This window comes from Adelges cooleyi, unplaced genomic scaffold, assembly GCF_023614345.1.
Source record: "Adelges cooleyi isolate 19-005CV unplaced genomic scaffold, UGA_ACOO_1.1 ACOO_flye_CR_arks_rails_tigmint_CR_PRNA_30, whole genome shotgun sequence".
Classification (NCBI taxonomy): Eukaryota; Metazoa; Arthropoda; class Insecta; order Hemiptera; family Adelgidae; genus Adelges; species Adelges cooleyi.
Window position 1 is genome coordinate 17,326,453 of NW_026095971.1, and position 11,449 is coordinate 17,337,901.

At 26.5% G+C, this 11,449-nt stretch overlaps 1 protein-coding gene across 2 annotated transcripts; it reads right to left on the minus strand.

Annotated features, from left to right (window-relative positions):
• Positions 1 to 3,598: 3,598 nt before the first annotated feature.
• Positions 3,599 to 11,187, minus strand: LOC126838658 (uncharacterized). Of its 2 annotated transcripts, none has more exons than XM_050573261.1 (11): positions 11,065 to 11,187; positions 10,355 to 10,439; positions 9,035 to 9,061; positions 8,282 to 8,308; positions 8,154 to 8,201; positions 7,841 to 7,870; positions 7,704 to 7,733; positions 7,279 to 7,338; positions 6,436 to 6,480; positions 4,053 to 4,139; positions 3,599 to 3,921 (listed from the first exon to the last, which is right to left on the minus strand). In XM_050573261.1, exons 2-11 carry the CDS (start codon positions 10,437 to 10,439, stop codon positions 3,671 to 3,673), a joined length of 690 nt encoding a protein of 229 aa, XP_050429218.1. In that variant the 5' UTR covers positions 11,065 to 11,187; the 3' UTR covers positions 3,599 to 3,670. The 2 variants fall into 2 exon arrangements, with proteins under 2 accessions (XP_050429218.1, XP_050429219.1); XM_050573262.1 differs by having other exon boundaries at positions 11,061 to 11,140.
• Between the last annotated feature and the right edge of the window lie 262 nt (positions 11,188 to 11,449).

The window sequence follows — 11,449 nt, forward strand, 5'->3', positions numbered from 1 at the left end:
GTAATGATTTTTATCTTAAGGTCAGGAAGATAGTTTGAAATCAACAATTTGTTTCTATTTATTAAACCATCGTCATTGAACCCACTCAATATTTTCAGTTTTAAATTTGTTTTTTTTTTATACCTTAATAAATCCAATGCGAACAACCGAATCAAGCGCCCATACTCATTCACGTGTACGTAAATATTTTTGTTTTAATTTAATTTTAGTTCTTAGAACTGCACCCTATCAAAAAACCGATCAGCCTAACGAGTTTTAAAGCTTTAATTAAAATTCCAAATGAATTATTGTTTTCATAAAAAAACCGATTTACAATTGTCCCACGTCTCACGTACAAAATATTCCAGTTGACTTTATTTTTGGTAACCGTTTTGTGGTCGAAAAAAGTACTAATTAGAGCTTTGTTTTGTGCAGTTTGCTAATTAATTGTGTGAGTTAAACTGAAAACTATATAGAGAAAATATTTAATCATTCAGTCACTGTACGAAACCCATGGTTTTGATCTTGAATCACTCAACCCGACATCTTACTTTCACCATCTCTGACCAAACCTGAACTTAATTACACATACCAGTGGTCATTATAATTCTATAGTCTAAACCAGTCAATCAATGTTCATTGTAATTTGAGCCGAACAAACCTTTACAGAGCTAAATTTAACGTCTGTTAATCGTTTTTAAGAACGCTAAACAAACCAATACAATCCAAAACTATGTGGTTTTTATTTAAACATTTATTACAATACAATTTATAAATTCATATGTGGTTCCGGTTAACTATCTCATGCTTAAGACAAAAAGAAACTAATTCTTAAAAATTGAATTTATCCTATAGGAATTACTGTAAATTTTGATTTCTGAAAAAAAAATTATAACAACAACCTATAAAGAATCTTTTTTACCGACTACTGTGTACACTACAGTTTAAAGTCTAAATTAAAAATGTTGGCTATACTTCAAATGGGTGAAGATTTCTTAGCTGTAAAAAAGTCATGTCCTGCAGCAATTCTTGATAACATAAATTATATTCTGTATTATAACAAACTCAGCTCGACCTTTTCCCTAACATTAACTGTATGCTTAACGTTCAATAGATTTACAGGAGGAAATTTACAAATCTCACTATGCCATCCAATTATTTTTAATTCTACGGGCCAACAAAATATTACTTCCTGAGCGGAAACGTTTTTCACTTTTTGGATTATTCGTTTGAATGCAAATAAAATATTCTTTTCCGGTAACTAAAACTGGCTGAGTGGATTTTTTTGCAACGTTTTCGCCAAAATAATGTCATATAATGATGCAGTGCAATAATTATCATTATTTCCAGTAGTCAAATATTATTTATGTCAAGTCGCAACAAATTATTTTTCTTTGAATACTGTAAGAACAATACTTTTTCAGCTACACATAAATGCTAAAAAGTAAAAATCACCGTATAAGATTACAATTTATGGAAAGCCCACATAATTTTTAAACCGATTGCTTTGTGTAGCAAATTTTAAGGTATAAAATCATATCCGAAGAGTACTTTTACTCTTCAAATTTAACTGCTTTTATATAGCTTATAATTTTTTTGAAAAAAGTAGAATTACATTTAAACCTAAATGTGATGTTTTTTTTGTTTAGTAGGATTATGGATACACACTAACAAACCAAAAACATATCATAAGCCATCTTCTCTATAAGGGTTGCTAAGGTTTTTCTTTACTTCACATTTTTTAGTGTAATTTTGATCAATTACACTGTTACATAAATAACAGATATCTTTACATATTTAAATGTATTATATAGAACAAAAAACAATGTATAAATCTAATAATTTGAAAAATCTTTTGTTTTTGTATTTGTTTACATCAAGTAGTATCATACTTGTATAGTTGAAAGAGATCATCAATCAATTTTTAATTAATTTAAATTTGCATTTAATAACGATGTTTAATCCAATTAGCTACAGAGTAATAAAAATTGTAATAAGAGACAAAGATAACAAATATATAAGTTAAAATAAGGTCACACAGAAAAAAAAAAGCGTTCAACTAATTATTTTTAGATTTATATTGTATCATACCTACCAAGTAGGAATTATGAAAACCGACGCGCACTCTAGGAGAAAAGTGTTCTATTAAAGTATAAAGACTTTCTACATAAGGTAGAATATAAATTTGCATTTTAAATACAATTAATTCATTATAAACCGTCCGATTTTTTAAATTTAAAACATATTCTAATGAAATAAAAATATAGAATAGGACTATATTCAACTTTAAGATTCATAGTTGTATCAAGTTAATCAGTCGACAGGCAGCAAGAATATACGACAAAAAATATATTTCTGAGGATGGAATATTTCCAAAGTATTGGCAAGCAAATCAATTTGTAAAGTATATAAATATGTATGTAAATATGTACAGCATTAGGTTTATCATTAAATGCAGTTCCATCTTTACCCTAAGGGCACGTGGGGTACGAGCCCATAGCCTCCGGCCTGATGGGGGCCCCAAATAATACAATTTATATCTTAACGTTTTTTTTTTGCTTTCTTAAAGGGCCCAAAAACGTTGTATGCACAATAGCTCCTGTATAGCCTAAGACGGTTCTGCTGAAATGTTGTAAATAATGTAAATATTATTATAAAACCCCATGCAATTTTTAACCAATTTATAACTTAATTTATCGTTAGTTTAATTGCGTCATCAATAGCGTATTTGTCGCTGAATTATTGCATTTCTTATTGAGCTGGAATTTTTTTTAGTTATCTATGTCATTCCCACATTTTGTAAGAGGATTATTTTCTTACAAACATATTTTAAAAAATTATTTAATAACTACAATGTTATTTTCGATACGTTTTAAAATTGTTTTCTCATTTGGTCAAAAAAAATTAATGAAATTTTATTTTTTAGTAAATATATTTAGTCTTTATTTGTAACGTTTTCCCAACTTACGTTTCGAACGATAACATCGTTTGTGCAGAATTCAAAATGCATAATTAAGTTTAACGGACAAATTTCAAAAGAGTTAGATCTTAAGACTGGATCACATCAAAAATATATTTCAAAAGTAAAATATTTTATAATATTCGTTACAAGATTCTACTTTTCACTCATTTTAACTGTTTATTAAGAACCGTCTATTTATAAGGCAGTTATATTTTGTTCAACTATAAATTGGCAATTATCAATTTGCTCTAACTTGGATAATATATTGTTTAAATCTAGTTGTACACTATAAACACAAAATCTGTAGGTATAATTATATTTTCTAGTTGTAATGCGTGTTAGAATAGAGCAGTGGTTGAGAAAGTAGGGTTTGTGCAAAAAATAAAACAATACACTCTTTCATGTAATTAAAGTTGAAATGAAGTTTATGCTATTCAAGTTATTTTGACTTTGTGTTGTGTTGCCTGTGCATTCTTTGTACATGTTTTTTTAATATTTAACATCGTTATTGTCATGGAGTAGGTCACAGTTAGGAATAATATTAATTATTATTAACTCTAGTCTCTAGCGAGTCTGGATTTTTAATACAATATGTACGTTGAACAGTCTGAATAAATACACGATATTGAATTAGGATTATAGATACAATCTGGTATAATATCGCAAATCATTTAAAATAAATCATCTATAATAGTAGGTATAATAGTATGTATAAAAAAATAAACAATTTTATTTGCCCATCCATAAAATGTAATCTATGAAAGTGGAGCCTAAATAACAAGCAGCGTATAAATTAAATTTTTTTTTATCAACGTAGTTATACATCAATGTATTTCCGTCCGGAGTAATTTCAGTAATAACACATTGGCCTCTTACGCATTTTGCTTTAGTATATTTATTTTGAGGATTTGAAAATGATTTGATCAATGCCATCAATTCACATTTTTTATCACCGTCGGTGTAACACATTTCTAACAAACCTAAAAATCGCATTAAACATGTATTATATTGGACCGTATAATATATAACGTCATAAATTCATAAATCGTTCACTGTTCGTTTTTGAATAATTGTTTTTTAAGTAACATTATCAAGATAATAATAATATTACCAAATGCGTAGTGAAGTACCCGCATCATTGATGGCAACAATATCTGTATGCGTATGTCCCTTTCACCATCATAACTTTGCACGTACTCTGTTGAATAATAGTAAATGTATTAAAATTTTAAATTATTAAAAGAGTTTTCCATTATGGTTTTCTAGATTTAGTTTTAAGAGGGCGTTGCACCGGTGATTTTCAGTGGTATAAACATGTTAAAGCAGACTGAGAATAACTCGCTTAATTTTGGTTTTAGAGTAAAAGCACCCATTATAAAATGAAAAAAAAACAATATTCCGGAGGGCAAGACGGTGCGTTTTTTTTAAAAAAATTCTTTTTTTGAAAAGTTAGTCATTCAAAAATGTTAAAATAGTCATTATTTATAAACTATGTACTGAGCGCTATACATAGAATAATGAAAAAACGCACCGTCTTGCCCTCCGAAATATTGTTCTCTTTTAATTTTATAATGGGTGCTTTTACTCTAAATCCAAAATTAAGCGAGTTGTTTTCAGTCTGCTTAAACAAGTAGAGATGAAAAAACATTTTAAAATCGCTTTCAAGGATGCTGTGATAGTCCAAAAATAAATTAACCACCAAAATAGAGTCTTAGTTATTAAGCTAATAATTACACATCACAGTTTAACTTTTAAATTAAAATGTTGTAAAAAAATTGCCTATACTTTACTCCTTAAAAATGGGCAGTGCGACGCACAGTGGTCCGAGAGTGAATTCTAGGCGCTCAAAAGTCTTATTAATAAATATGCAAAAAATATCAAAACATTATGAATTATTAATTTTAATATGTTTCTAAGACATAATATAAAATTTCAAGGTCATATGTGTACCTGGACGTTTTTTATTGCTATTTAAAGTTCAGTTTTTATAGTTTGGCGGTTATTTTGATTTCAAAAAATAATATTTCGTTACAATTTTTTTACCCTTTGATATTTTTAAAAAAAATTTTTAAGAAAAATTTTTTAATTATTTTTTTTTATTTAACAAGTAGATAACCAAAGGAAAAAAATATTTTTTTTGAAAAATGTTTTTTTTCAAACTAGTTATGATAATTTTGAACGAAAAATATCTGATGTTTTACATGTTTTTTTTTTTAAGAGAGTAGTACTAAAATTTGCCAATTTTTACCCACATAACAATACATAGGTGTTATAGAGCAAGTATTCAGGTTTTTAAAAACATTAATTTTTTTTGCGACAGACAAAAATTAATTAGTACACAAGGCAATTTAAAAAGTATGATTTTTCAGTTTAGCGGATATTTTGTTTTCAGAAAATATTATTTCGCTTACAATTTTTTTACCCTTTGATTTTTTTTAATTAAATTTTTTAATTTAACTAATAGACAACTAAATTAAAACATTTTTTTAAAAAATCAAAGGGTAAAAAAATTGTAAGCGAAATAATATTTTCTGAAAACAAAATATCCGCTAAACTGAAAAATCATACTTTTTAATTTGCCTTGTGTACTAATTAATTTTTGTCTGTCGCAAAAAAAATTATTATTTTTAAAAACCTGAATACTTGTTCTACAACACCTATGTATTGCTATGTGGGTAAAAATTGGCAAATTTTAGTACTACTCTCTTAAAAAAAAAAACATGTAAAACATCAGATATTTTTCGTTCAAAATTATCATAACTAGTTTGAAAAAAAACATTTTTTAAAAAAAATATTTTTTTCCTTTGGTTATCTACTTGTTAAATAAAAAAATATAATTAAAAAATTTTTTTTAAAAATATCAAAGGGTAAAAAAATTGTAACGAAATATTATTTTTTGAAATCAAAATAACCGCCAAACTATAAAAACTAAACTTTAAATAGCAATAAAAAACGTCCAGGTACACATATGACCTTGAAATTTTATATTATGTCTAAGAAACATATTAAAGTTAATAATTCATAATTGTTTTGATATTTTTTGCAAATTTATTAATAGGACTTTTGAGCGCCTAGAATTCACTCTTGGACCACTGTGCGACGCCCTCTTAAGAGGATTGCATGCGGTCTGTTTTTTAAGGAGTTTTGTATAGGCAATATTTATGGAAAAAGAGGTTTTAATCTACATAACCTAGTAAAGTTGCTAAAGAACTCTTAAATTAATACAGAATTTAAATCCGACCCATTCTAAGTAGTCAAATTTTTGTCTGGCATTTTGGTATAAAACGTCAAAAAAAACAGACCGCATGCAAGCTCCTTAAATTATGAGCGATATTTCTGAAACCCCTAATTTTAATAATGGCTAATTTCGTTTCTCGTCAATTATAACGAGTCATAAAGAAAATTATTGAAATATTGCTATGTTGAGAATAATTTATGTTGTACTAGTAAAACATTAATAATATACATGGATACTGTAGAAAAAGACACGTTACCTTCAATTTCTGTTTCATCAATATTGACAATTTCATTTTGGTCTTCTAAAAAAAACAAATTCGAATAAAGTTTTATTCATATCGTATTGCACAAAACCATCAATACATAGGTACATATTTACTAGCAGTCCGAGCGGTGCTAAACTCAGCACTAGATCTTTAAAGTTACATTTATTTTATACATAACTTTTCTAGGCCAAACAATAAAATACTTTTATTTTAATTTATTTTGTTATTTAGAAAAACTATTAAGTTAAGGGTTTAATAATAAATAATTCAATACGGCAAAAAATGTTTTTTGAAAATTAAAAAACTATTTCTACTTTAATTTAAAAAAATAATCGTTTGTACAATCGAATATTAAAATGACCAAGATCATGATTGTGCAAAATGTTTGTCTTTAATTTTTTAAATATTAATGAAAGGGTATTTAAAAAAGTTTAATGGTATATCATTACCTTATTTTTAATTAACATCTAAATCAATGCGTAAAAGACTATTAGAAAAATATTTCTTCTATAAAATTAAATTTTTCAGAAAATATCACTTATACCTTTACTGTACATCATTCCACTGATCTTTATTTCTTTAATCTTGATCTTAAAATACTCTCGTTTTCCCACCCTTATCACATTGTAGTATGAAATGCTACCACATTATTATAATTTTCCCTTCGGCGTTCTTTATTATTAAAGGTAATAAAACAATAATCAATTGCAATATATTCGTACATCTTATGACGAAGTGCCTAGATAGTTATGTTAAAAAACGCCCATTGTATTGGACCAGTGTAAGAGACTTACTTATGACATAAATTTAGTGATTAAAATATTATTTTCTTACCTATATTGGACTTTATGATATATTGAAGTACCGCCTCTCTGTCTGATATGTCCATAGAATCTGAAAACATAATATATCATTTACAATAATTTTGATTAAAATCGAATGGAATTAAAGTTATTTATGAATTGATTCTATCGTATTCAACTTGATGTTTAATAATTCTTAAACATTTATTATATTATATTAACATGTATATAATATGCTATTGCAATGTACTCAATTTTAGTCCCTGCGTATTTAACATTCTACTCCCCATATAAGAGCACATAATTAAGTTTATAGTACTGAGTGCAGGACTTTTAAGTTCTGTATGTTAAATCATTAAACATTAGGACAGAATTATTAAGAATTTTGTATAACATAGATATTAGATAACATGCAAATATAAGACGCTTAAGCTACCATAATATAATTATAGTTACCTAATTTTTGCCTGGCAACCTCTGATGAATCTATATTAAAAATATTTTTAGTGTATTATTGGGTAAATATAATATAATACAATTCTAGTAAACTACAAATTCATTATATTTTACCATAAATACTTTATGGTAATTACCTAGTGGTAAAAGAGTATTAACCATTATCGCTGTAAAAAATAAAATTTAACTTATTAATATTCCAATGTAGTATTAAACATAATGTAATAAAAAAATAAGAATACTAACATGTGTTATTTAGAAAACACTACATACAAATTTAAACGTCAGATACTTTCATACTATTCACTTACTTACATTATAGAGTGGAAAGTGTCAAAATTAATAACATTTAAATAATATAGTGTAATAATATGTTATCCTAATTAAAATCGTTTACTGTATCATGTTGTTGATATTTTCTGATACAATGTATTTAATGAATGCACTTACTGAAAGAATATTGTTCAATACTTTTCTGTATAATCAAATCTCTCACAGCTGTAATATAAAAGTAACTGTCTCGTTATTTTTTTACTTCTGATTTTAGTAATTAATTTGTTATTGTTAATACATTTTACCTGGTATCAGGTTGTTTATAATTTCGTCTGTAATATACACGATAAACAATAAACAAATTAATGAAAAAAAAAATTATTTAGTAAATACATTAAACAGTCATACGAAAAACAACTAGACTCATTGTAAATATAATTTTTTTTTTATAAGCAAAAAATGATAGTAATTTATTTAATCGTGTAGTAATAATAGTAATAAATAATACATAACAACTTGTATACTACAACTCTTCATAACAAAATGTTATGATTTTTTTCAACATTTTTTTAAAAATTTTATTTAAAAAAAGTAAATAAAACCTATGGATTAAATTATTATGGCGATGTACTAGGAGTTTATGGTTAAGAATGGCTAATACAAAATATGTACATTACACAGGTAGGTTAGTTTAGGTTCCTCTATCTTATACTTTTAATCCAAAGGACAGTTTAGCTATTAAAACAAGAATTAAAATAACCTCGTTTTTAAATGCACACTAATAAAGTATAATTTAGATAGTTGTTTTATAAAATCTCGGTTTAATTTAACAGCACAACTGTACCAATACCAAAAACCTTATCAAATCATTATCATCGAAAATTCCTATCTCGTAAACGGTTTGAAATGAAAAACTAAAAAAAATCATGGAAGAATTGTTTGTAGGTACTACAAGTGAAAAAAATTCAGCAAATCCTGTAATTCAGTAATTAAATAATGTACGATTTGGCGAGGAAAAGTCCACATATAATATAGTATATTTTAACAAAATTTCTTACTTGTTACATACATAACATCAGTGCAACCTAAAAAGTCACACAGATAATTAAAACACACGTACATTTTGTTAAAGGAGACAATTATTTTTGTTTTGATAAAAAATATCATATATTTTTTTTTTTAATTAGAAGTATACTATTTAATAAACTATTTTAAAATTGTACAGGAGGATCTTAACAATATTTTGTTGTTTTGAAAAAGTAAAAAAAGTTTCTTGCTGCAATTACTTTATGTCTGGCTATATGCTTTGGTCAAACCGATTGTGCTCATAAATCTTCTTTGCGCAAATAGTTACATTGATAAATAATAAACTGTTAAAAACTACAGAATATAACGATTTTAATGATATATAATTTAATAATTTTAGTTTACTATAACATTTTATAATCAGCAATTAAAAATACAGTTTTTTTCTTAAATAGTTCTTTTTGTATTTTTCTTGAACGCAAAAATAGTGTAAAACAGAACAATCGTTTATCAATAGTCTACCATCTATGTAAAATTTTATAAAGAATTAAACTGTGTACTTATTTGAATAATTGTTTTACTTAGTAAAAACCGAAAAAGTCATAAAATCACTAAAATTAACTAAACTTGAAATTATAACCACTTTTATGAATCAGTGGCACGTGTATAAGCCACTTTTAATAATCACGATTATAATACGGTTATCACCATATAATATTATATATTATACGGTCACGATGGTTACATTGATAATATTTTATCGATATTGATAAACAAAACCAAAAACAGATTAATTTTACAGCTGTTTTTATATTGATCAAAAAGTGGCTACCGCATACGCCACAGTTACGTAAAAGTAGAATGTTCAAATATATTGTTGCGCGTTTACAGTCTTTATAATGGTGGCTTCTATGGATGCCACAGTTGCCTTATTTATTAAATTTTAATTTTAGACCTGCACGTTAAAGGGTTAATCGTTAAAATTATCGGGTTATCCGTTTAGCTGTCACACTAACGTTAGGCCCAAATCAAGCCATCAGATTTTTACTATATACTAACCTATTAGTATTTTTATCGACAAATCCAAAATACCAAGGCATTACATTTAAGATTTTTGGAGTTTCGAAAAATGAGTAAATTTAATGTGAAATAAAAAATGTTAAATTTATATTCAAACCGTTGTTTTATTTCAGTTTAAACGATAAAAATATTCTCCCTTAGAATACAAGGAAAACTTAAACAATCTCCATTCTCCAAGCTTGATTTACCAAATCATGTACATAAATTAATTACAGCAATATTTTTTCAAACTATGGAATTCAAACAGTTGTGCTAAACATGATTATTGTTACCTTTTAATGGGTCCGTTGTTTCGCATATGAAATAACAGCTGAATATTGTAATCAAGCGAATTAGTTGCTTGGTATCCACTAACATCTGCATTATTTGTATTTAAAATATTAGATTACTAATTTGATTTAAAAATACAACTTTATTGGTTTATTCCACCTATTTATTTTTGTTTGATAATAGTAGTCACTATCCAGAATGTCTGTCGTATTAGTTTTAAAAATATTACCTATTTGATATTGCCCCCCCCCCCATTCTATCATAAATAGCCTTTTCCATTCCCATTTTAAGTATCTTTTAATCGTCCACGAACACATTTAGTAGACTGTACTAGTTCGGTGTGATAACGCTGAGTCACAAATGTTAACAAAAGCAACAGCTGTTGAATATTTGAGATTAAGACGGTGCCGTATTGGCCATTAACTGTATTTGTTAATGTTCACTAAAAGTATTTGTTTGAATCTGAGACTTGTCGCTTACTCAAAATTATTGTTTGTATATAATTACCACTATTGAAACTACCTTGTTATTTCTAATTAAATAATAACAGTAAACTATTAAGCCAAATACAATAGTCAATAACAAAGTTTCATTTAAACATCAAAGCAAAGTTACTATTATTATTAAACAATTCAAAGTCTAGACAAAATATTTTATAATAGTTCAATATGAAATTATAAGAAAAATGGTATCATTCTAACAACATACTCACCGTACTGGTATCGTGTTGTAACGTTATGCACTTGTGCTCCAACGGCTATATAATAACGCGTACTGTTGGTAACTGTTTTGGCTAGAACACAGATATTGCTATTTTGTAGAATCTACATTTACAAACAACTCTGTGAACAAACATAGAAAATATTTATTTTAATGTGTAATACAACAGTTGTTCATATGTAAGAAAAAAACAGATTTTTTAATATTTTACTAAGTTATTGGCAAAATAATGTTTCTACATGATAATATGCCAGTAAATTTAATATAGTACTTTGCGCTGTTGAATGTTCAAAAAAAAGTCTTGTTTGCATACAATGAAGCGAGATGATAGTTTCAGACGTCAGAGCTATGTAAAGCCTATTACGAATTTTGTCGAA

What these genes read in the sequence shown, in the direction of transcription:
- LOC126838658 (XM_050573261.1), bottom strand. Translation starts at nt 10,439, where the DNA reads ATGTTAGTGGATACCAAGCAACTAATTCGCTTGATTACAATATTCAGC. An exon ending in AACAACGGACCCATTAAAAG is followed by an intron (nt 9,062 to 10,354) that starts GTAACAATAATC and finishes GTGACTTTTTAG; the next exon opens with GTTGCACTGATGTTATGTAT. An exon ending in TGATGTTATGTATGTAACAA is followed by an intron (nt 8,309 to 9,034) that starts GTAAGAAATTTT and finishes TGTATATTACAG; the next exon opens with ACGAAATTATAAACAACCTG.